We start from the raw sequence: 27328 nt of genomic DNA on the forward strand, positions 1-27328 counted from the left end.
GGTACTAAACCTTAACCCAAAAATTCAATGCCGGTAGCTGGATACAGCTCTGGCATTAAATATCTATGTTTGCTGCCAACCGTGGGAGGTAGCCGGGCTGCCTCCCATGGCTGAAAATCAAGGCTACTGTTTATAGAATGTCTAGCACTTATGTTTGTAAATGCCAGTTATTCTCATGAGTGCTACTTGATGCACTATTTGAGGGGATAGAAAAATCTTAAATAAATAAATAAACGGTGCCTTCATCAGCAGGTACCTAACAAAATGGTGTCTGCCACATGCCAGTCAAATGTAGGTGCCATTTGCAGAATTGCGTGCCTACATTGAGTTAGGTGCCAGTATGTTAGGCCAGGAAATCCCTGGCCTAATATTCTGGCGCCTAACTCAGATGCCTACTGGCACCTAACACATACCATGCCGACACTCCGCACCTAACCATGCGTACTTTTCAGGTAGATGCAGGTAGGCACCTCAGTGTGGGTGTCGGTTGGTACTGCACTGATATGCACATGCAACTTAAATTAATGGCTTTTACATTTTATAAAAAAATTTGGTTGTTTGTGGAAATTTGGTTGTATCCAGGTGCCTAGTAGCGCCTAACCTAGGTGTCGTTTGCAGAATTCACCCCTTTGGGTCTAACTGTAGGCACCTGCTCATAGAATTTTCTTTATTATATAAAATTCAGTAATGTCTTTGCTCATTTTGAAGAAATTTCCTACATTATAGAGATGATATTCCAATCAGAGCCTTCCTTTCTGAGGATGTTTAATTTTGCATTGGCAATCCCTCATCAGGTGGTGATCTCCTTTTCATTCTGTTCTAGGTAGGTGACCAAATGATCTTGCTGCAGAATTGTTGGAGTGAGCTCCTGGTATTTGACCACATCTTTAGACAGCTGCAGCACGGGAAGGAGAACAGCATACTCCTGGTTACAGGGCAAGAGGTAACTGTCTTACTTTCATTTTAGACAGTCTCCATTTTGCTTAGTGAAATCATTGCCCCAGGCAATTGTGCCTGTACAGAATGCAGTAGGAGAACTCAATCTGGGTAGAAGTAGCCTTCTTTAAAGGACCATTATCTCCTCCTCCTGTCCCTCAAAGAAGCTATCAAGTTTGATAGGCTCTAAAGCTTTATTGCATTTACAGATTCACTTACCCCCTCTTTTACTAAGGTGCACTAACTGATTAGTGCACACTAATCAATTTAGCGTGCACTAAACGCTAACGCATCCATAGAATATAATGGACGCATTAGCATTTAGCGCGTGCTAAATCGATTAGCGCACCTTAGCAAAAGAGGGTGTATTTGCACATTAAAATAATAACTGAAACCATAAGAGCCACTCCAATATTGAGCAACCTCCCTCAGTTTTGTCCAAGGATGTATTTGTATGTAGGTATTTATATGCCGCCTATCAAAGTTATCAAAGCGGTTTACAATTGGTTACTCAAGCATTTTTCTCTAGCTGTCCTGGTGGGCTCACAATCTATCTAAAGTACCTGGATGGATAGTATGTATTATATATGGCACTCTAATCATTTTGAAATGATGATGCAGAAGACTGAAACTAGGTTTCATTTAGTTGTTGGCAATGACCACACACACACAAGGACTGTGGGTTCCCAGGTTCTCTCTCAATCTGTGCATACAATCTTACAAACAAAGATAAATACTTTTTATTTTAGCAAATATTTGTCCAGAAATGAATACTGCACATAAGCTTTTGAGACCACCTTGGAGTCTTTTCGACTGAGGAAAATATTTGATAAAGTAGACCCACTGGATTAAAGACAAAGTAGAACATGGCTTACAAGGTAAGCATAGTATTGTACCAAATAGGATTGATTGGCCATGTGTTGAGTAGTCAGAAGCCTCAACCAATTGGAATGCAGGCTTAATGGAGAATACACTCTGTTCTCTTGTTTTTGAAACTCATTTAAAATAGTTAAAAGTCAATAAAGCAAGTATTTTATGCCTGTGTATAAAGGCAATCCAAAACCACCCAATTATAGGGTAAAATACATAAAAGACAACAACAAAACACCCTCTCACCAAATAAATTGCTAAAATATGGTGAGTGGGATCTTCCAAGCAAAGGCCTTCAGATATCAAAGTAATAATTCTACTAAGGAGCTGCCATCTGCAAAAACAATCCTAAAATCACCATGCAAATTTAGTGCCGAGTGATTCATTTATGATTTATGTGTCCATAGAACAAAATGATTAACCCCTCCTGCTGTCCACCTATCTTGAAAAAGGGAAGAAGCACCAACACAATCGCATTTCAAGCACTGGCCCTGCTTCAGGGTGCCAATAATTGTGAAAGCATTCTATTTAACTTTCCCCCAATCACAGATTCAACATAGGTGCCTATGTGCCTTTATAAAATAGATTCTTACAATGTTATCCAGTAGCACGGGAGTTTATACCTGCTCTGAAGAAGGTGTAAATGGATGCATGTACTGTGCATACATGTGTATTTTATTTAAAAAAAATACAACCCACATGATCATGCATTGCAGTTCTTTACAAGTTATGTTCCTGTGCAGATCATTTAATTATAGGCACAGTCTTTTGTTGCATTTACATTTTAAACCATGGAAAACAATCCCCATGCTGAAGAAAGTAAAAAACAACAACAACAAAGCAGGGCCAGATAGATGCCAAAACTCGGGATCATGTAATTTCACAATGATGTTTGTTTATGTGCATATACAACAGGAAAATAGACTGCACGGCCAATGTTTTGGCACTGAAAAATGCCTTCTTCAGGAGTCAGGCTGTGAATGCTGTACAGCTTTTTGAATGATTCCCTGTTATAATGGGAATCATTCAAAGAACTGTACAGCATTCACGTCCTGACCTTTGAATACAGTGGCGTGGTAAAGGGATTGGGGAGGCAGACCGCCCCGGGCGCTGTCTTCACGAGGAGTGGCCGGCGCCTCTCCTCCTCCCCGCCCCTTGCATACCTCTTTAAATGTTCGCCGGTGTGAGCATCCATGCCGGCCTGGGCTCCTCTCTGATGCCGCTTCCTGGTCATGGGACCCAGGACTTGACGTCAGAAGGGAGCCGAGGCCAGTGTGAGCAGCCAGGTGTAAGCTGGCAAACATTTCAAGAGGTACACGGGGAGGCAGTGGAACAGCAGGGAAGATTAGGAGGGCACTCGAGCAGCAGAAAAGAGTGGGGGGGGGGGGGCACACGGAACAATGATGCTGGATACCACTGCTCCAGGCACCGACCTTCCTCATTATGCCACTGCTTGAAGAAGGCACTTTTCAGGGCCAAAATACTGGCCATGTAGAGTCTATTTTCCTGTTTATGTACATGAATAAACCTAGTTGTAAAACTATGTGATCCCCAGTGGTGGTATTTATCCGTCCCTACTTTGTTTTTTTGCACCTACATTTTATGCATACATCCTCCTGTGCACTTTTTTTTTTCTTTATTGCATTTCAAATATATGGGAAGGGATTCTTGTACAGCAACCCCTCCCGACTCGCGGTTTCTCCAATCGTGAATTTGGTTATTCACAATTTTTTTGCGCCTTGATTTTTAATTGAGAAACGCTGCCCTGGACATCCCCCAGACCTTACCTGGTGGTCTAGTGGCGACTCAGGGCAGGAGCGATTTTCCTACGCTCCTGCTCCGTGCAGAGCCATGCTGCGCGTTCCTGTGGTCTCAGGAGACAGTCTCATGAGACCACGGGAATGCGCAGCACAGGTGCAAGGCCCTGCATGGGGCAGGAGCATAGGAAGATCGCTCCTGCCCCGCATTGCCGTTAGACTACCAGGTAAGGTCGGGGCCTCAGGAGGGAGGCAGGAGAGAGGCGGGAGTGGATCAGAGCCAGCCCCCCAAATTATTTGCAATTTTCCCTGTTCACGGGCCGGCTCTGCATCTAACCCCTGCGAATATTGAGGGTCAGATGTATTGTCATTTATTGTTTATTTATTTAATTAATTTTCTATCCCTTTCTCCCCAAAGAACTCAGTAGGTTACAGATTAACATACATAATATGCAGTTAACAGGTTACAATTTGCCATAGTACAGTACAAGTTTTTTGATGCAATTTTTATCCTAATTTAACACATGCTAGGGATCTAATACCAATATACATAGAGCGGCATAATAAAAAAAAACCATCTAAGTCCATTTTGGGCCTAAGTCGCTAGTCATCTAAAGTTGGCAGCGTCGATTCTCGAAAAAATACGTCCAAAATATTTTTTTGGAGAATAGTCTACTTCTGCGTCCAGCCGTTTGATAGTCCAGACCACTAAGTTGTCTATCTTTATACCCCATTCTCAGCCAAAAATCATCCAAGTGTAAAACGCCTAAACAAAGACCTTTTAGACATGGAAGGGACCAGCAAAGTGATGGACTGGCCTCCCAGATGTGGGGCACCTTACAGATGGAAGCAATTTGCTGGAGGATTGTACAGCCTGGGTTCAAGTTGAGATTGGAGAAGCCACTGAGGGTGGTAGATTGGAAGCTTCCTCACTATAAAGTTGGGGGTCATGCCATGGAAGCGTTTAAAGGCTAGCATTAGTTATCTGAAGTTGGTGCGCTGGTGTATTGGAAGCTAATGGGCCTGATTCAGTGCAGAGGAGATGTGGTCAAAAGGGCTGAGGTTCTTTAGGAGTCTCACTGCTGCATTCTGGACTCTCTGTAGTTGATGTTGCCCCTTGGCTGGTAGACCAATGTAGAGGTCATTGCAGTAGTCCAGATGGGACAGAACAAAGGCATACAAGAGCTGGGTGAAGTCAGTTTTGGAGAAGTAGCGGCGGATGGGTTTTAGTTGTCATAGGTAGTAGAAGGAGAAGGATACTTACTACCTTGGAGATTTGGGCTGATAGTGTCAGGCTAGCATCCAGTGTGATACTCAAGCCGGATACTTGGTCTTTGGATTCCAGAGTGGTGCTGTCCCAGGAGATGTATGGGTGAGAGGCTAGGCTCTCATCGAATCCATAATAGTTCAGTCTTAGATGGGTTCATTTGGAGTTTGTTGGCTGTCATCCATGTTTTAATATCCTCAAGGCAGGTCTTCAGAATGTGTAACCTATGCCTGCCCAGTGGGATGTAGAGTTGTATATCATCCGCGAAGGAGTGGATGTGGATTCCGTGCTTCTTTGCAATTTCAAGGGCCAGTCTTATGTAGATGTTTGGCTTTACTCTGACTAAAAGTAATTTCTGGAAGGATGCCAGTTGAGTTTGGCTTGTTACTTTAGCTCTCATTCAGTCTGTGAAGGTATTTCGAGGGCATGATGAAGGTGTGCTTTGAAAGCAGCATGAGGAGTGAGCGCTGGGAATAAGACTTCATTCCCTGTAAAATGCCACAAAATAAATGAAATATCTTTATAGCTTAATAGCAAGTAAAGATGTCAATGTCTAGAATGTACCATGGTGCTGGAGTGCATGTTGTGTATTCTTTCATTCATGTGAGCTCACAAGTGAATTCACTGAACTCTTTGTAATTTTGTTCATTCAGCAGTTCTTCTTAGGGCTACCAGTTCAATCAGAATTAGCATCCCCTGGGCTATGGTGCTAGGCCCACTTATTTGGGTTTTCTCCTGCATTTTGCCCTGTTTATCTAACCCTCACGCTAAAACTATATCATGGCCTCCTAGCCACTCAAGCAGCAAAACTAGACAACCAAATCTCCAATCTACTGATGACAACCCCAGACTACAAGATGTTTAGAAAAGAAATAAAGAGTATACTCTTCAAGAAATCCCTGAAAAAGTCTTAACACCACGAGTACCTTCCGTCTTCCCATCTTCTTCCTGACTCCCCGAAACTACCTGATCTACTCTTTACCTTCACTAAAAATGACCAGACATCTTCTTTTGTAACCCACCTTCTATAACTCTTTTGTAATCCACCTTGAACCGCAAGGTAATGGCGAACCAGAAATCTCTAATGTAATGTAATGTAATCACAGTGATTGTCCTTAGTCAAGGGATCCTTTCTGAATCTGTGAGTCTAACCATTAGATGTTGCTGTTGTGCAGTGATTGGGACCCTCTCTCCTTTGCAGCATTTCTAGGCCTAGGAGCAGAATCCATGTTAAGGAATCAAATCCAGTTCTCCAATTTGGTTCCGTGCCAACTCCTAAAGCTCTGTTTAAGAAGGACGATCTGTAGTGTGATTTGTGTCTAGGTGTTCTGCTGGCACCTCTTGCATGAACGAAAAGTGACCCAAGCAGATGCTTTTTGTTTTGCTTTGATTCGTTGGGTTTCAGGATTGTTGATGCATAAAGGGGGAGCAACAGTGATCTGTAGATAAATACAATGAATCCATAAAACACAGGCTTTCACAAGCAGTGACAGGATAATTTTTGTTTCTTGAGCTGTTTCTCGTCTGTATTTACAAAAATGAATGAGAGACTGTGGTAACAAATGGCCCACTAAGAACAGGCCATAGATTCAAGTTAGATTTGACTCTGTCATTTGCAATTAATGACTGCAGGTGGGGTTTTTTTCAGTGAAGTGTGGTATGACTAAGTAGGATACATTAAGATATAAACAGCATGCCTATGGTCCAGCTATTTAGAGGACCCTGTCAGATATACTTAGGCCAGAGTCTCTCAAACTGTGTGCCACGACACAGTGATGTACCCCAAAGAGATTCCCGGTGTGCCACGAGAAATTCCAGAATTTTACTTTATTTTTAAAAATTCCCTTCATTAGAATACACTAAAATAGATGACATGTATGTCATGTACACAAGAGTCTGTCAACCTTATGAGCATCTGTGTGCGTAAGGATACAACTGCCTAGATAAGCATCATTCTTTGATGTGATTGGTCATTGAAAACTAACAGCAAGTAATTATAGTTTTATTTTTTATGCAGTAGTTATCCCAACTTGAGCAGCAAAGCATTTAAGGCTTTGTTACCATTTGGATCTTATCTTTGCAAACTTGGATTTTCAGCTCTGACAGAAATTAAATTTAAAAATAAAAAATGACTACAAATGGTGGATGATGAAATGCGTGTTTGCTTGTCAACTTTGGAGCTGCGTTTTGAGTTAATTTGAACTCAAAAACAAGCACATCCATCTCGGAGATTAGCAATTCTATTCTCTCGTACTTTAGTTTCACCGTTGTTACAGTTACCCATACATACGTAGCTTAAATAACTTTAAATAACTCTCAAATTTAATTTTTTTGTTGGTTTTGCAATTTTATAATTTTGATTATAATGTACCACGAAAAAATATTTGCTCTGTTTAGTGTGCCAGAGCTAAAAAAGTTTGAGAGACACTGACTTAGACAATTGTCTGCCAATTCCCCTGATTTTTTTTCTAGACTGTGCAGATTTTTCTTTAAAGCCTGGAAGCCAAACAGAAGGTTAAGAAATCTGAAAAGCATCCATCTACGTGTATCTTCAGCATTCCAGACCTCCTCCATTGTGAGCGAGTCAATCCTGCCCACCCTCAGCGTGTCACTAGCAGCTACAGCAAGTCCAATTGCCTGCTACCAGCACAGCATTGCAGCCCTGCACCTCCATTGATTGGCTCTGCCTTTCCATTGCATGTGCATGTACTACTGCAGGCAACTCGGGAGCTACCTTCATGTTGAGGACATTGTCCTGCCATCCTAAGCCTGGAAAAGGAGGAGAGGCTGCCCCCTCTCCTGCCTCAGCTAAGTGCTGCTAGAGTAACTCATCTTCTACATTATCCTTGGGTCGTACCTGCTTTTAGCATCACCTTGTACCAGTGGTGCAGCTATGGGAATAGGAGGGGGGCTTAGGGGGCCTTGGCTCAGGACCCCTCCAAAATAACAGCTTCTCCGTTTCTCCTTTCATGCAGGTTGAGCATTGATGTCTGCAGATTCTCACTCCCCCCACCATGTGGATTCAGGTCTCTGAATCCCCCACTCCCCCAGCAGTTAGTCCTCTAGTCACAGTGTGATCAGCAGAGGCAGTAAAACAGATTGCCTGTGACTGGTCCTGCCAGGACCTTTCTTCTTTCATGTCCATCCACAGAACGTTATATCACATGAGGGAGACACAAGAGAGGAAATGCCCTGGCAGGACCAGTCGTAGTCTGTTTCACTGTTTCGGCCATTCACAAGCCAGGACTGGAGAACCGGTGGGGTGGGGCATTCAAAGCAGAGAAACACTGGTTACATTTGGGAGGTGGTGGGGGGGGTTAAGGAGCACAAGTAAGCAGCAGCAGAGATAGATGTTGGACCCAGATGGGGTGTGGAGAGGGTAGAGAAAAGCCGGGAAATGCATGGCCCTCCCATTCTACCTCTGGGTCCCCCCTGCCTCATATCCCCTGTGCCAGTCCTCATTGGCTGTAGGTGGACTGTACTGTGTGGTGGTAGCGCAAGGCACCAGAGGTGCGAATGTTCCCTCATTTGCTGAGCTACACAGAGGGCAGAGCATCAACTCCTTGCTTCTTCTATTTCCCTAATTTGATCTCAGCACAGTTATCCAAGTCCTCTTGTGCTGCTCCAGTCACTCAAAGTTTTAAAGGCAACATGAGTAGGAATCTATTTTACAGTGTCAGCTGGGAATACTGAGACAGTTTTGCTCTGTACTAAGGGGATGCTGGGAAAGGGGCAATGGTGGAGAGTGTTTAGGTCTTCCTGGGTGAGGGGAGAATGTTGGGGGGGTCTATCCTGGGGATCGAGTGTGAGAAGGGGGAAAGCATTAGCGTCCTTCCTAGGGAGCTAGGGCTAGAAAGGGAATTGTGCTGATGTCCAACCTGGGGAAGGGATTTGGTGGGAAGTGAAGAATGTTGATGTCCCGGAGATGGAAGGGAAAGAATCCCAGTGTTTTTTCCTGGGGCGAGGAAGGTTGATAGAAAGGGAAATGTACAGGAATCTGACCTCCGAATTAATTCCCGGGAAAACTAGAATTCAAACTTTTTGGTGTTTCCAACTCAGGTTTTGTCTGTTTTCATTTCTTATTTATGGTCTCTTTTTTCTGTTATTTGGTGAGGGTCAGTCTGCATCCCATGTGTACAGTATCTGTATAGGACCAATAAGCGGTCAGTCTGCAGTCCATGTGTGCAGTATCTGTATAGGACCAATCAGTGGTCAGTCTGAATCCCATGTGTGCAGTATCTGTATAGGACCAATAAGAGGTATATTGGTGCTCTGGGGTCTGTTGAAACTGTATAATGCCACCTTTTCAAAGCAAAGGTGGCAGCTCTAAGTCCTTGTTAATGATGATATGTTGTGGCAGATTTGCTACCCTGAATGTGTTTCTAGCAGGGCTGTATGTTGAGCTTGGAAGTGGAGAGAGTTTATGTTGGTGCTAACGAGATCAAGAATTAATAAGGAGGGGGGGAGGCCTAGAGGAGGGAAAACAGATGAGGGGCCCACCAAAGGATTAATCGGTTCTGGGAACAGGGACTCCTTCATTGCATCTTCCTAAAATAGGAACACACTCTATTCGTGAGATCTTTCTCTTGGGCATGTTCCCTTTCATTCCTTTGCTGTTGATTTTTACTGCCACCTGGCACCTTTCTCTGCCCAGCTGGGGGACGGGAGAAGTTGTATCCCACACAATGCTACAGTCGCCCTCTTCTAGGAGACCCAAAAGTTCATTTTTTCCACACCAGTTTCCAGGATACACCCTTAGAATCCGTTTGTGAGCATATTTTTATTTAATTAATAGAGAAAAGTTGCAAGCACATATATTGCATTATAGTTCTGTTGTCCATTTGGGTATACTGTACTCTTGATTTGCAGTATCATCCATTACAGAAATGCTTATATGCTCTATGCATGCAGTAGACATATATGACTTTCTCTGGGAAAACATGACTAAAGTCACCAGATGCTATACAACTGGAATTTGGCAGGAAAACTTCAAATCCCCTCTCAAAACCGACACTCAATCAGAGAATCATTATTTAATATTACGGGCCCAAAAGGTTAAATAATAAATGCATAGTACTTACAGCTCCAGGAAGGAAACTCATAGGTGACCAGCACCAGGTTAATAACCTAAATAAGTCCTGCCCTGTACATCATCTAGTCCTGTGCAAAAATGCATACGAACTGCCAGTGAAAACTTCAATCAATATTGAAAGGGGAAAAGAAGGAAAAAAGACGGTTCAAAAACCCATCCCCTAGTGAAAAGCTAATCAGAAAATCAAAAAGTACAAAAAAAATATCAATGTCCACAAAAACAATAATGTTCAAATGGTGTTATTAGAAACAAATGTCCAAATAGTATTAATCCAAAAACTTATCACCAGAAACATAAATGAGGTTTTAATGAATTCCATTAGAGCAAGTAATTTATAATGCAGCAGTTCAAACCCCCAACCTTTTACAGGTTTCAAGTTTCTTTATTTTTGATATACTGTTTATCATACAGGTATGTAGTAAAAATTAAAAGAATAAAAACTTATCTAAACTAAAAAAAAAAAGGGGGGGAGACATTTACGCATAAACATACATGATACATTAGGAAAGGATGGGAAGGAAAGATTAATAAATACATCGAGATTAAAAAAAAGAAATGGGAGTTACAATTAGGCTGGGGAGATCGCTTCTAAAAAAGCGTTTTGGTTGTCTTAAAATTTCTGAAAAGGATAATCGAATTTCAAAGGGAATTGCATTTACAAGGTAAAGGCGTCTTTAAAGAGGAATGTTTTAAGTTTGGATTTGAATTTATCAAAGGAATTTTCTAGATGAAGATCAGTGGGAAAAGCATTCCACAGTGTGGGAGCTGTGACAGAGAAGATGGATTTGTGTGTAGTGTCGTAAAAGAGTTCTCTTATTGGAGGAATAGTGAGCAGGATTTGATTACTAGATCGGAGAGTTTTGTAAGATGCATAAGGAATTAAAAGTTTATCAATGAAGGCTGGTTTATGCGTGTTTTTTATTTTGAAAGCAAGAAATAATATTTTATAGGTAGAACGGTGAGAGATAGGCAGCCAATGAGCTTTCCGGAGAAGGGGAGTAACATGATCATATTTTTGGGAAAAATATACAGTTGTTCAAACATGCTTAGAAAGTTTTGGAGGAATTGAGTATTAACGTCCATTGGATCCACGACTTTAGACATGTTTTCCCAGACAGTCATGTATACCTCTCATTCAGTAACAGCTTGCATAAGTTAGACACCAGTTATGCACAGAAGTTACAGAATTCTGCACTTACATGCGTGACTGCTCCACAACTGTCTTAGGGCTATATTCTATATATTGCGCCCCAAAAACATCAGAACCTACTAGAACAGGGGTGGGCAACTCCAGTCCTCGAGGGCCAGAATCCAGTCGTGTTTTCAGGATTTCCCCAATGAATATGCATTGAAAGCAGTGCATGCAAATAGATCTTATATATATATTCATTGGGGAAATCCTGAAAACCTGACTGGATTCCGGCCCTCGAGGACCGGAGTTGCCCACTCTTGGACTAGAATATTGCTTAGCAAAGAGGGAAAGAGCAGGAGTTGATTTCTGTAAGGGAGAAAACATTAAAAACTGAGAGTAACATATGAGCAGGTTGATCTCTGATTTCATATTTCTTATTTTAATTAATTTTTATGTTAAAACTCAGTATTCGGTATTCATAGTCAGCCAAATTATATTTTTCGTTATTCATTTTCATCCAAATAGTGGAATACACTGTTCAGTACAGCTCTACTACATACAAAAATTTTATAACTCTTACTCCTGTACCTGGCTTTAGATCAGTATTAGATGCTTCATTTAAATCAGGGATCTCAAAGTCCCTCCTTGAGGGCTGCAATCCAGTCAGGTTTTCAGGATTTCCCCAATGAATATGCATTGAAAGCAGTGCATGCACATAGATCTCATCCATATTCAGTGGGGAAATCCTGAAAACCCGACTGGATTGCGGCCCTCAAGGAGGGACTTTGAGACCCCTGATAAATGCATGGTCAACAATTTTTGGTTGACCAGCATGACATCTTCCCATTCAGATCAGAATGATCAAAACTCCTCCAACCTTGGATTTTGAATACCAGATGGAGAAAGGCAGAGAACAGGATGTGGAAGCTGTAACATAGAGGAGCTACCTGATTGCTTCTTGCAGAGCTCTCAGGTTATCCAGTTCCAGGAGAGATTCTAGGTTGATCCTGGATTTTTGAACATCTTATCCTGGTGCATTATGAGACCTGAAGCACTGATTTCAAAGGAAAGAATGAAGGACTACAAATAGCAGGCTGTTTTGGGATGTAATTTCAAAATTAGGAATGGCTGAAAATCTCCCTTCAAGGACTGGCTAACTTGGCGGCACTATTCATGCAATGACCAAGCTTTCTTAGAACATTTTAGAAACATAGAAACATAACAGCAGATAAAGGCCAAATGGCCCATCCAGTCTACCCATTCGCAGCATCCACTATCTCCTCCTTTTCCTAAGAGATCCCATGTGCCTGTCCCATGCTTTCTTAAATTCAGACACAGTCTATGTCTCCACTGCCTCTACTGGGAGACTATTCCATGCATCTAACAATAAAGGGGGAATTCTATATAGGACGCCCAAGGTTAAGTGCCAGAATAATGTGTGCTAAGCATGAATTCTATAGAGGCAGCTCCATATAGGACTGTCTTTATAGAACTCCTCTTGCTGACCTACAAGTGCATTCGCTCTGAAGCCCCCCGATATCTCTCCTCACTCATCTCCCCCTATGCTCCCCCCGTGATCTCCGCTCATTGGTCAAGCCCCTCTTATCTGTACCCTTCTCTTCCAGTGCCAACTCCGGACTCCGTCACTTCTTTCTTTCGGCGCCGTATGCCTGGAACAGGTTGCCTGAATCAATACATCGTGCTCCATCCCTGGCAGTGTTCAAATCCAAGCTAAAGGCCCACTTTTTTAACTGCTTTCAACTCTTAACTCCCCCTCACTGCTGTCAGACACCTTTACCTACTATAATCTCCCCAACCCTAAAATGTCCTGTCTAAATTTGATTGTAAGCTCTTCTGAGCAGGGACTGTCTATTGTATGTCAAAATGTACAGCACTGCGTATGCCTTTCAGCGCTATAGAAATAATAAATAGTAATAGTAGTAATACTAATTTAAGCCATTTTTGCACCTATGAGTAACTGAAGGCATGAGCATTCATGCCTGCCAAAGACTGGTATAAGTGACTGCTGTAAGTTAGGTACAAAAATGAAAGTAGAGTGGTGCAGAGTGCGGTGGTATTCTGTAAATCTGCACCATACCCCACACATGCCCCTCCCTTGGCCATATCCCCTTTGGAGTTTAGCGTGAGATTAATTAAGCATGCAAGTTATAGAATAGGGTGCAGAGCAGATATGCACGTAACTAGTAATTAGTACCAATTAGCACTTGTTAAGGCCAATTTGATATAACCAATTTAGGCAATTACTTTACACACATTATCTGTGATTTGTGCCAAAAATTTGGGTGACCTATGCTGAATTTGAGGGTATGTCCCTGGAGATAGTGTAATCCAGTCTTGGTTTCTGATGTTCCATCTCAAAGTATTCTGGGATTCATAGTTCTGTTTCCAATGGGGACACTCAATGAAGTTACAGGGAAATACTTTTAAAACCAATAGGAGGAAATCTTTTTTTCACTTAGAGAATAGTTAAGCTCTGGAACGCGTTGCCAGAGGATGTGGTAAGAGTGGATACCGTAGCTGGTTTTAAGAAGGGTTTGGACAAGTTCCTGGAGGAAAAGTACATAATCTGTTACTGAGAAAGACATGGGGGAAGCCACTACTTGCCCTGTATCGGTAGCATGGAATATTGCTACTCCTTGGGTTTTGGCCAGGTACTAGTGACCTGGATTGGCCACTGTGAGAACGGGCTACTGGGCTTGATGGACCATTGGTCTGACCCAGTAAGGATATTCTTATGTTCTTATGGGCAAAAAAAAGCTGGCTAAAAAATCCACATCCAACTGAGGCCTAGTTCACCGTAGGCAAATGTCACATGAAAAAACAGCATTAGACTGAGTAAAATTATATTTAAACTAACAATAACAGTACAAAATTCTCTAATTCTGACTATAGTGCTACATTCTCTTGTGTTCCTTGGATTTTAGATTGAAGTGTCAGCAATTGCCACACAGGCTGGAGCCACTCTGAATAACTTGGTATTGAGGGCACGAGACCTGGTTATTCAGCTACATTCGCTGCAGGTAGATAGACAAGAATTTGTTTGCCTGAAGTTTCTTATACTCTTCAGCCTTGGTAAGTACATCCTACAATGCAAATTTCTTTCCCCTCATGTCCTAACGCCTTTTGTCTTATTCTCCCTATCTGTGGCTGGTTTTCATGATGTAAATCCCTAAGAACCATCCCTGAGAACTAGAGAATAACAGGTGCAAGTGTTTAATTACCATGATCCCCAAAATTTGTCCTCTCATCATAAACAAGGGCCAGGGTCCTTCAGATTTTTCAAATGCATTGCCTATTCCATAATAGCAGCATCACCTTTAAAACAATTTTTGCAATAGTTGCAAAGTAATTAATAGTAAATATGTATATTCCATTTTACCAAACAAGTTTCAAGTGGATTACGGAACTGGATCAATGTATAATTTAATTTTTAAATTATTTATATAACTCCCTATCAATGGAGGTTGTCCAATTGGTTTACGTTCAAGGTGAGATGTACTGTATATCTGTCCTAACAGGCTCACAATCTATGTAATGTACCGGGGACAACGGAGGATTAGGTGACTTACCTGGGATCACAAGGAGCAGCATGGGGCTTGAACCCACAGCCGCAGGGTGCTGAGGCTATAGCTCTAACTACTAGGCCACTCCTTCCTCACATCAATATTACAGACATAGGGATTCTTTTACTAAGGCGTGCTAGTTATTTAAGCGCGTGCTAAATGTTAACACGTCCATTATAGTCTATGGACGCATTAGCGTTTAGCAGCTTGCGTTAAAACAGCTAGTGCGTCTTAGTAAAAGGACCCCATAGTTAAGGGATTACATGTTATATTAACATTAATGTATGCATTTCTATTCTGCTTTACCTTTCAGTTCAAGGCGCATCACATAATAAAACATAAAATTAAATCATGGACAGAGTCAAACAATTCCATACACTTCATTTACATTTCCTCTAAAACTTCACAAATGATAATTATTCACAGTTATTCAGTCTGACCTTAGATATTTCTGAATATATATAACTCCCTTATATCAAATAGCACACTCCTTAAACAGCTGTAATGACCAGACATTGTAATGTCCAATGGACAAACATTACAATGGTCTCTGACAGTGCAAACGCTTAGAGATATATAAAAAGTACAGAGGGGAGGAAAAAGCCTCGGAACCCCTCACAGGCTTTTTCCTCCCCTCTGAGTGGTAATTTGATTGATATTGTCTGATATTCAGGTCTGTTAATTGTAGTTAATGAATCTCTGCACTAGCTGTCCATGCTGCTTTATTTTGATCAGGTTTGTGAATCACAAAACTCCTTACAGGTTTCAATAATAAATTTCAAATCCACTAAAATAAAAGTGCTTCTTTCTATTTTCCTTTACTCCATTTATCCAAAACAGAATGCAGATAGTGTTAAGATGTTGGGGATGCTACTGCTAACATTTATGTAATTGATCCATTTGGGAAGAAAATCTCTCCTGATATGAGTGTTAAAGTAGCCTCTGAATATATCAAACTGTAGGACCTGCCCCTGGCTACGTTTATACAGCGAGAAAAGTAAAAACAAATCACCCTGCTCAGAAGGAGACTTTTTAGAAAATGGACCCTCAATTTATCTCTTGGACTTGGTGGGAGTTAAGACTAACGATTAGGCTGTAGAGTCTAAACTAAGTTCTCAAGACAAACAGGCTTAAAGAGATCTGTGAAGTCTGTGATAGCAGAGTCACTAAAAAGTTAATTAGGCAAAACCTTTCTGAAGTAGCTTGTAGTTTTATCAAGAACAAGGGGAAAACAGAAATACAGCCGATATGTCTGGTGACGTCTGTCAGGAAGGATTTGGTTTTGAGACTTCACATGCATCCAGAATGAACGTTAGAATGCAATGCACATAGGTCTATGGAAAACTCTGATGATTCTAAATCAGTTCAAACGTTAAGATGAAACTGCATCCTATTTACATACTTTTACAACAGTCTTCCAGTCGATTTCATAAAGACCCTGAGGGAGTCTTTTACTAAGTTGTGTTAAACAGCTTGCTTGGATTTTATCAAACATTAGACTTTAAGATAAATCCAAGCTAATGTCTATCACATGTTATAACCAGCAGCATGATAACAACACCTTGTCTTAGCTGGTCGGTAGGGGCGGGAGTTGGTTGTGACATAGGTCGGTATATTTGCTGGCTGTCATGACTGCCAATGAAACAGATGCCCTTATTGCTAGGGTTACCAGATTTTACAGAATGAAAATCGGACCCACGTCCCCACCCCCAGGTCCGCCTAGTTCTGCCTGGCCCCGCCCCATTCCGCTCGAGTCACGCTCCGTTCCGTCCCCAGCCCTGCCCCATCAACCTGTTCACTTGGGAGGGCATCTGCACATGCGCTGGCGTGACACGATGATGTCACACGCATGCGCAGGTGTGCGTGACATCACTGTGTTGCATCGGCGCATGCACAGTTGCTGCCCAATGACGCTGCTAGCTGGAAGCTTTTCAAAACCTGGACAAAGTGCCTTCGAAAATGAAGACATGAACAGGGGAATCTGGGCATCTGGTAACCCTACTTATTGCACTCGAGAGGAGACACTAACTGAAGTCATTTACTGGCAGTCCATTAGTTCATCACACAGCAAATAGTGGAGGTTCAAAGGCTTCGTTTACCTTTTCCCTGACACCCCTTGTTCTAGCCCTCTCCTCCCTGATCCCATCATTCTGATATGCTCTTTCTTGAACCCAAGCCTTGCCCACATCTGTCACTGGAAACATTCCCCCCAACTCCCAGCCCTTTCAACACCCCTAAGACTTACCTGAAAGGTAGTCAATGGCCTTTATAGAATGCCCATCAAAAACCATTAAACAATCAAACTGGTTTAGTAGACTATAGATTAGAGTCATGTGATGATTAAATTCAAATTTTATCTGTGGGGGCCCCCACAGATAAAATTTGAATTTAATCAACACATGACTCTAATCTATAGTCTACTAACCAGTTTGATTGTTTAATGGTTTTTGATGTATGTATATTTATCTATAGAATAACCATTTAACTCTATTCTTTGTTGTATCGCTACTTTATAGAATACCAGCATAATTTGCAGGTTCCACCTAACTTTAGAAGCCAAACTTACGCCAGATAGAAAGAGGCATAAGTCTATATAGTTATCCTGGTGGTCAGTGCAGTGGACTACAAAGAAGGGGTCCAAAGCCCATATTCCACTTTAATTAATTATTTAGTTAGTTTTATATCCCATCCTCTCGGAGGAGCTCATAATGGGTTACAGTATTGCATACATAATTCAGAGAGATATAGCAGAAAACTTATTGGTTCCAATTTACACACAGAGTACAGAAAGGGACATAGAATTACATACTTGATACATTCAGTAGAGTTTTGGTGGAAGATTGCAAGGTGAAGAGAGAGAGGAGCAGGTAAGGGAAGAGGGAAGGTGTTCCCATAGCTAACTGATGCTAATTGAGCCAGTACATTTGTGGTTGAAAGTGGGAACCCACCAAAACACATCAAAAAATGACTGTACTGACATTCAGGTGACACCTGCAGGCATAAGGGCTATTATTGTGATGTACAGTTGGGCACAGTAAATTGTATGGCGAGTCTTCCAAAACTCACCCCAAATTTAAGGGGATTATGGTGAGATGTGCACCTGGGACCTTTTATGTGAAATTCACCACAGTGCCCCCTAGGGTGCACCACTGCACTGCTGGGATGTCTGTGTGGCCATCTGCTAAGAATTTTGACCTCTCCTACTTCCCACTGGTTGGGTTTTTTTTGTGCATTTTTTCATTTGGGCGATCTTTTTTTGATTTAAAAAGATAGATACACTGAGGACAAAAACATCTAGGAAATGGCCATTTTTGAAAAAAACAAAGATGTTTTTCTGGTTTGAAAATTGTCATTTTTTTCTACTGGATTTTTGTTCCCCAAAATGTCCAAAATTGGATTTAGATATCATATTGAAAATGCTCCTCCACATATAAGTTTGACAGTAATGCCAGCTCGGTCAGACTATACAAAGGAGAGACTAAAATTGTTATAATATCGTTATATGTGAAGTTATTAAGCTATGGAATGAGCTAGCACACACTTATTGCAGCTTAAAATGCTTTTATTGCAGGCATCCTGCAGAAAGTTACAAATCTAACTGTGTGCTATAAAATATTAATGTTTTGCTGGGAGGGGGTATCTGGGGGCAGACAGTGGGTGTTTCTGTGCTGCTCAGCTCAGCTACATTACTGTGTGAGCCTCTAGGCATACAAAATAGGGATTGGTAAGTGCACACACACTATTTTTTGTAAATGGTTGTGCACTAATGACAACATTGGTTCATGGTCATTAATTCAATAATAGGAAAATTGGCCATTTTGCTGCTGTGGTAAAAATGACCTTAACAGGCAGGACAAACCTGTGTAAGGGTGTACTAAGGCCACTTTTTCCTGCAGCTTAGTAAAAGGACCCAAAGTTTATGACTGACAATGAGCTATTCCAGATTTCTGCAGAGAATATAAGGTTCACTGTATTCTAGTGTAAAAGCTGCACACTCCCAGCTCACTAGCCTGATCTGTGAGACAGGAACAAATTGATTTATTGGGATGTATTAACCGCCTTTATGAAGAGATTCACCCAAGGTGGTGAAGAGCAGGTGTAATTCAACATAAAACTTACAATTTTGTTAACAGCATAAGAGTAGTAAAAAGACCAAATATAAACATAAATACAATGAATGAGGTAAAGTCAAAATCAGTCAATTGAAACAATAATAGGACTATCATGAAACCGTTTCAAATATATACTTATTAACAGCACTGAGGTTCAAATAAGCATCTAATAAGCACAAATCAGAACATTCAAATAGCATAGATATGACATGACATTAATGCTTTTCTGTAATATTACTTATCTTGTAGCTGAGGGGTCAAATGTAAATATTAGATAGGAACAGGATGTATAGTAGAGAGTGAGGTGGGATAAACAGATGGGAGGCTAAACTCAAGACAAGTTGTTTATACGGTTAAACAAGGTATAAGGTACTGATTCAGTTAGTGTATGTGGCAAGCTAGTCCTGCCCCTCAATATCTCTCCTCATTTATCTCCCCTTATGGTTTCTAGCACTTATGTTGCTCATCAGGGCGGGGATGGGGACAGAGCCCGTGGGACCTGGGGGCCACCGCGGGAGCGGACTGCTGGGCACGATGGACCACTGGTCTGACCCAGCAGCAGCAATTCTTATGTTCTTATATATAGCGTGGAGATGGGGACAGGGGCAAAGACTGCGGGGACAAGGACAAACTTTGTCCTCATGTCATTCTCTAACTTGAGACTAGTATTAATATGTAAAAAAATTAACACATCTTAGATGACTGGCAACTGAATTCAATGATTACTGTATTTCCCCATATATAGGCCGCAGCCTATACATGGGTTTTACATGGGTTTTATGGGGTGCGGCCTAGTTAAATGGGGTGGCCTATGCAGCAATTTTAAATCATCTCCCCGGTACCTTTTTCAATCATCCCTCCCTCCCCCGTACCTTTTTCGGAGCCCCCTCACTGGACAGCGGATGGCACATGGTTCAAATCTCCAGCGGTGCAGGGCAGGCAATTGCGATCTCTTCGATATCCGGCCTGCACCGCTTGCTGAGTGGCTGACGTCAGTTCTCACGAGTCCCGCGTGAGCTGACGTCGGCCATTCAGCAAGCTGTGCAGGGGCAGGCCGGATGCCAAAGTGATCGTCGCTGCCTGCCCTGCACCGCTGGAGACCCGAGTCACGCGCTGTCCATCGAGGGGGCTCCAACAAAGGTATGGGGGAGGGGGGATGATTGAAAAAGACAGGGGAGGTACTGGAAGATAAGCCGGGGCCAGTGGCGTACCTAGGGTATGTGGCATCCGGGGCCCATCATTTTTTGACACCCCCCCATGCAAAAAAATATTTTTTGTAATGACCATGAAACGGAATAAATGGTCAGAATAGAAACAGGCAGTGAAAATTTTCTTATATTCCAAACATAACATAACATAAATTATGTCTGAATTGTCATGACATCAGAAGTACATATGGAGTAGTTGCAGGTGATGCTTGGGACAGTTCTGATTGTGTTAGTTCGGTTTTTATGTGTTTTTTGAATAGAAGGGTTTTTATTTCTTTTTGAAGGTTTTGCAGTCTGTGGTCGATGTCAATTGGTTGTAGAGTTGGGGGTCGAGTGTTGCAGCTCGAATGGCTAGGAGGTTGTCGAACAGTTTTTTTCTTTTGACGTTTTTGGTTGGAGGGTGTGTGAATGGTGCGTGAGTTCTCCTATGTCTGTTTGAAGTGGATTGAATTATTTAGCTGAAGAAATTAGTTACCCCCTCATCCCACACACATTAATTCTCTTCCATTTTTGTTCCCATTATACAAAACACTGATAAGTTCCCAGAAAAAAAATACATTAAAATAAGAAGTGAAAACAAAGGCCCCTACAGATGAGAACATAACATAAGAATAGCCTAACTGGGTCAGACCAATGGTCCATCATGCCCAGTAGCCCATTCTCATGGTAGCCAATCCAGGATACTAATACCTGGTCAAAACCCAAAGAGTAGCAACATTCCATGCTACCGATCCAGGGCAAGCATACACTTCCCTCATGTCTTAATAACAGATTATGGACTTTTCCTCCAGGAATTTGTCCAAATCTTTCTTAAAACCAGCTACACTATCTGCTTTTACCATAACTTCTGGCCACTTCATTTTTAAGTTTAGATCTTTCCTTTCAAACAGAGACCTTGCTAGATGTCAAATACAGCACAAGGTAACTTCACATGGACTTAGCTGTGCAGGAAATGTGAATCTCCTCATACACCCACCATATAATGCAAAAATGTGCAAAGGTCTGTTTTTTTTCTTTCGATCACTACATAGCCTAATGCCACACAAGCAGCGCTGTTACAAACATATTCTGTAGGTCAATGCTAAGGATAACAAAGTTTCCTTCCTTGGACCAGAAGGAGATACTGATAAACCACTGGAAGAGATCCCAACACAACACCCAAAGACCCACTCAGTGTGTGAACCAGTTGAGTGGAGTGGACTAACTGGGGGGTGGAAATGGGCCCGGAGTTTGCTCAGCAGAATTTCCCAGACCACCTCTTCCTCTCAACACATTGACACGCTGCCACCACCACCACTAGAAACACCTCACTGGGTAGGCCAGCTATGCTATAAACTTTATAAAACACATTATTATATTTTCTTATAAAGCACATATTTTAACTGAACTCTCTGACATCCTCAGCCTTTCCATTCACAAAAATAGAAGGAAGAAAAGTTCCCATTTCCTGCTGTTTCATGTCCCCGGCCTATACAATATTTTTTTTCTGCAGACCCTTCAAAAGTCTGACCAAATCCTCGTTTCACTTGCATTATAAAGTACTGAGGATGCCATCTCTCCCCAATCCCAGGTCCTAAAGTCTAAGACAGTAGCGCAAACTAATGCTGCCAGATTCAGGAAAAAAAATTTTGATTCGATTCAGCCTATTGAATTGGTTTTTCAATTCGATTTTCCTGCCCAGTTGGGTGATTTTTTTCAAAACTCCTGGTGGGTTTTATAGCTTTTTCACCCCCTTTGGCTTCTCCTAACCACACTGGCGCTGTGGTGTAAATAAAATAAAGAAACAAAAAGGACTTTTCCTCTCTCTGTTAAATCCTAGCTCACGTTAGCAGTCCAACACCAGCTCTGTCAGGATACACATTTCAAATCTGACATATTATAATCACAAAACAGAAAATAAAATTAATTTTTCTACCTTTTGTTGTCTGGTTATATTTCAAATCTTGTTGGTCCAAGGCTCTGGTTTTCTTCTGATAACTTGCTTGCCAGGGTCTCCTTCTTTCTTCTTTCTGCGTGCTAACCATCCATCTGCCAACTCTGTCCTCCCTTTCCATTTCCCTTCCCTCCCCAGGAAGTCTGGTATCTTTCCTTTTTTTCATCTCCCTCCACAGATCCACCTTTTCTTAACTACCCTTTCATCCGGCATCTCTCCCTTCTTCCCCACCACCCCAGAGTCTACCATCTCTCCCTTTCTTTTCCCAATTACCCTCCTATCCAGTATCTCTATCCCTCCTCCACACCATCCCTTGTGTCCAATTTCTCTCCCTTTCAGTTACTTCCCTCCCTAAATCCCATGGTCCATCATCTCTCTCCCTCTCCTCTATTTTCAGACCCATTATTTCTTCCTCCCCCCCCCCCAAAAGTTTGGCATATGCACGTCTCTTTGAACACCCCCTTCCCTCCGTGTACTTCTAAACCAGGGTCCCCCCAAAGGCCTGTCCCCCCTTAAAGGTCTGCCTGTCCCCACTTAAAGGTCTGCCTGTCCCCCCTTAAAGGTCTGCCTGTCCCCCCCTTGAAGGCCTGTCCCCCCCTTGAAGGCCTGTCCCCCCCCTTGAAGGCCTGTCCCTCCCCCTTGTAGGCCTGTCCCCCCCATTGAAGGCCTGCCTGCCTGTCCCCCCCCTTGAAGGCCTGTCCCCCCCTGAAGGCCTGTCCCACCCCCTTGTAGGCCTGTCCCACCCCCTTGTAGACCTGTCCCCCCCTTGAAGGCCTGCCTGCCCCCCCTTGAAGGCCTGCCTGCCCCCCCTTGAAGGCCTGTCCCTCCCCCTTGAAGGTCTGCCTGCCCCCCCCTTGTAGGCCTGTCCCTCCCCCTTGAAGGTCTGCCTGCCCCCTCCCTTGATGGCCTGTCCCCCCTTGAAGGCTTGCCTGCCTGCCTGTCACCCCCTCCCCCTTGAAAGCCTGCCTGCCTGCCCGCCCGCCCCACCCCGAAGGACCGCTCGCCCCCCTGGCCTCCTCGCACCACCTATGAAGCAGCACTACCTATGCTCCCGGCCTTGCCGTTCAGTCCCCCCACCCCCGAAAGACCGCTCGCCCCATTGACCTTCCTGCACCACCTATGAAGCAGCCGCAGCAGGATTGCGACGTCAGCTATCCCTGCGCTGCTTAGGCGCTGCTTCCTGCGCCGCGGTCCCGCCCCTCCTCTGATGTCAGAGGAGGGGCGGGACCGCGGCGCAGGAAGCAGCGCCCAAGCAGCTCAGGTATCGCTGACGTCGCGATCCTGCTGCGGGCTGCTTCACAGGTGGTGCAGGAAGGTCAATGGGGCGAGCGGTCCTTCGGGGGTGGGGGGGAGACTGAACGGCAAGGCCGGGAGCACCCCCTCAGGGCTGGCACCCGGGGCGGACCGCTCCTCCCGCCCCCCCCTTGGTGCGCCACTGGCCGCGGCTAATACCATGGGGCGGCTTATCTTCCAGTTTTTAAACATAAGCCACCCTTTTCTGCGGCCTGTGCATGGGGGCGGCCTATATGTGGGGAAATACGGTAAAGAAAAACTGCAGAAGCTGCTTTTGGATTTAAATGAACTACTGTTGAATAGCATCATTTGTTTCTTGTCTGCCATTGAGGTGGCAACAAGAGTCTATCTGGTGATCAGACTCCTACCATCTGCAACATCCTTCCATCATGTGCCCAGCTGCTCAAGCATCTTAATGTTATTGCAACAGATTCATCATCATTTCTGGCATGAAGGAGCACTTCCAACATTTTAAAGACATAGATTTTCCTGTTCATCCACTATACAGTGTAGGTTCTCTTCTACATCCGTGTCTGAAAGACAAACCAATTACCTTCCTAGATCAGTGGTTCTCAACTCGGTCCTGGAGGACCCCTAGTCAGTTGGGTTTTCAGGATACCCCTAATGAATATGCATGTGAGCGATTTGCATGTAATGGAGGAGGCATGCATGCAAATATATCTCATGCATATTTATTATCAATAGCTAAATATTCCAGAAGCTATGATATTTAGTTTTTTTTAAAAAATTCTTTCAATGTTCACACTTATTTATTAACAAATTATCAGATATCAGGCATATACCTGTATATTCACCACACACTATATATCAAAATACATACCAACCAGAGCCCCCCACATGATAAATTGCAATCCAGTTGATAAATAAGACATATATCCATTAATTTCTTCTTTCAGGCCTTGAGCACAAGAGGAAATTAATGGGCATTTGTCGTATGTATGAATTGAATTGAAATTTATCATGTGGGGGGCTCTGGTTGGTATATATTTTGATATATAGGGCTCCTTTTATGAAGGTACGCTAGAATTTTTAGCGCACACACTGGATTAGCGCGTGCTACAGTGTGCGCTAACTGAAAAACTACCGCCTGCTATTCCGCGCATTAAGGCCCTAATGCGCCTTCGTAAAAGGAGTCTATAGTGTGTGGTGAATATATATGTCTGATATTTCATAATTTATTAACAAATAAGTATGCACGTTGAAAGAATTAAAAAAAACTGCATGAATATTTAGATATTGATAAATTTGGAGCTATTAAGTAAATTATATTTGATGCATATTTATTAGGGATATCCTGAAAACCTGACTGGCTGGGCAGGACAGGGTTGAGAACCACTGTCATAGATGATGTAGAAACCCATGCAACTGAATCTTTGCAAGGTTGTACCAAAATTAAATTGAAATGGAAGGCTCTGTTTGTGATTTATAAAACAGTTGTACAGAATATTGTCCCTTTTTTTACTTTATTAAAAAGATTTAAGTATAAAATCATAAGTGTTTGAGGTTTGTCCAAATGAGGACAGAGTCCACGGGAATGGGGAGCAGACAGGAACAGAACATGCAGGGATGGGGTGGGGAGGAACAAACTTTGTCCCCATGCTATTCTCTCTTAGGCACTCTAGGCAAACTTTCAGCCTTGAGCCTCCATCAGTTAAATCTCCAGCCTTTAACCCATTTCCCCTTCCCTAAGAATGTGATAATTAAACTCAACAATCATGATCATTTCACCCTGTTAAAATACATAATTGGATATCAAGCTTCATTAAATATTAAACTTGTTGCCTTTTGCTGCCACCGAAGAAGCTGCTGCCCTAGGCAACCACCTAGTCTTGCCTAATGGTTATATCGCCTTGGTTTAGTGTTAACCTTTTTATTATATTTTAAACATTTTCTTTGACTGGTTGCTAGAACTGTTTTTCTCCACACAGGACACAAAATAAAGAGGCCCAATAGGGTTTAAAAATAGCACATGTTTATATAATTTCCAATAGGCAATAGGCACGGGAACAGAATCACTGATAGGTTCTCCTGCAAAACACTTGTGTTGACAAAGATTCCACAACCTGACCGGTGATATCAAATTGAATTTGCGTCATTGGAATGCAATTAAGGCTGCCAATTCATGTAACCCCCAAATTCTCATGACTGTGCACTGCCGCAGAGTCTGTGGTAAAAGCAACTTTGGCTGTTTCACACATTTGCTTCCCACATAGACAAAATAAAAGTGGGCTTCACACCAGAGGGGGGGCCATGAGGAGTCCCTTTGCCAACTTTCTGAGTCTTTCAACAGTGATGATTTGGGTTTCTGTGTATCACACTTTTTTAGGTCCTCACCCTAGTTAAGAAAGCTATCTAGCTTATATAGCCTTGATCCTTCCCTTTTTTCACTCCTCCTCCTCCCCATCCTGATCTTCTTAAATCCCTAATCTAAGTTGCTATAGTGATGGCCACTAGATGCATGACTTTGATAGCATCTGCACAGATGAGGCAGCTCTGTGAGTGCCAGGTATTGATCCTGCCACTTTAATTTAGACAGGTGTCTAATTACCACCTTGCCATTTGCTACAACTGTAGAAATAGTGGCTTCCCTCATCCCCAGCAAGGAGATAACTTCTGCAGCACCTAAATTTCCAGTTGTTTTTTTCATTTCAGACGTACTGCAGCATATTTCCCATTCTGCACATTATTTTGGTGAGCAGATATTCTGCTGAGTCATCTCAATCACGACAAAATATCAGGCAATATTGAGCCTATGCTAGGCAGTGTTTTTGTTAATGCTGGTGACTGCTGCCTGAAATAAATCTAGATATGTAGTGTCAGAATATTTGGGTCTTCAGTAGCTCCTGGACACTTCCATATACCAGTAATATTGAGTACTGGTACAATATAGCTATCTGGGCAAGTAAGCAAGTACATAGTCCTGCACCAGCGCTGGTGCCTGGATAATTTCTGGTTCCACCTCTGATTTGCCCTGGCACTAACCAGAGAGTGTGTTGGTGTTCTTTGCTGATATTTAGTGACACTCTTTGGTTCAGTGCAGCTGAATATCAGTGCTGGAACCAGGTAGTGTGATTTAACAATGTAGGAGCCCTCCTAAATGGTTAATTCATACGTAATGTTGACTCCATAATTCTACCAGGGCAAGTACAAATGTGTTGCGCGCTCCAGGTGAACCTTCAGCTTTATTGCTTCCCCTTTCAATTAACTTCCAGGCCCCTAGATTCCTGCCACCAAGACTTTCATAATTAAACCCAACAATCCTGATCATCCGTATATTCCTACAACAATCCTATAAAAAAGGCACAACCGGACACCATCCCCTTACTTCTATACATAGCCCACATTTCAGATAAACAAGGTTACTGAGCTGCTAGAGGCAAGGAAATCTCCCTGCCACGATCAGCTGAGTAGCCACAGAAGGAACCCCCCATCCCCAATCGCAAAGTTGGCTGGCAGGAGGGATTCCTATTCCCTCCCTCCGGAACCCCAGAACCCCCCCCCCCCCCCCCCCCCCCGACAAATCCCCCAGCAGGAGGGATGCTCACTCCCTCCTGCTGAAACCGCCAACGCCCCCTCCCTTCAAGAAATCCCCCAGCCCTCCAAAACCCCACCCCTATGTGAATTGGGATTTGCACACTATTGGAACTGTTTTTAAAGGCATCTAAGGGCATATCTTGCCTTTATGAGATAGGTAAAAAGCAAAAGAAAGAAAGAGAAAAATCCATATGAATGTATTCAAGTCTCAGGGAAGGGAGTAGGAGAGGACCAAGTAAAATCCAACAAACTACTGAGGTTTAGGAATAGACATAAAGTAGTATTTTATTTATTAACAGACTAAAAATCAATGATGCTAAAAATTTTCTACATATGAAAATGTCACCATACTCGACACAGATCTGTATGTCGCTGATAAACAGCTGCCTCAGGAGTTACAATTCTAGCCAATACTGTATCTGTCTTGTGTATTGGCAAATATTGTCCATGGATCGACATATGTTGAGCAAAACAAGCAGAACAATCTGCAAGGGTTAAATGTCTTTTTTGGACATCTCTCATGGGCATTTTTTTTTATAAAATTAACCCTCGCATGCCCAATCCTTCAGTTTAGCACCTCCTCACAGTA

General features: G+C 42.7%; 1 protein-coding gene across 3 annotated transcripts in view; it reads left to right on the forward strand.

The window, feature by feature from the left end:
• NR5A1 (nuclear receptor subfamily 5 group A member 1) overlaps nucleotides 1-27328 on the forward strand; it is a 225252-nt gene that overhangs the window by 173385 nt on the left and 24539 nt on the right. For 2 of the 3 annotated variants that reach the window (XM_033961132.1, XM_033961131.1), the window contains exons 5-6: nucleotides 824-943; nucleotides 14000-14147. In XM_033961132.1, coding sequence (XP_033817023.1) covers nucleotides 824-943; nucleotides 14000-14147 — 268 coding nt within the window. The remainder of the gene's footprint in view (nucleotides 1-823; nucleotides 944-13999; nucleotides 14148-27328) is intronic. The other variant, XM_033961134.1, reaches the window with a different exon arrangement.

This window comes from Geotrypetes seraphini, chromosome 10 (genome assembly GCF_902459505.1).
Source record: "Geotrypetes seraphini chromosome 10, aGeoSer1.1, whole genome shotgun sequence".
NCBI classification, from domain to species: domain Eukaryota; kingdom Metazoa; phylum Chordata; class Amphibia; order Gymnophiona; family Dermophiidae; genus Geotrypetes; species Geotrypetes seraphini.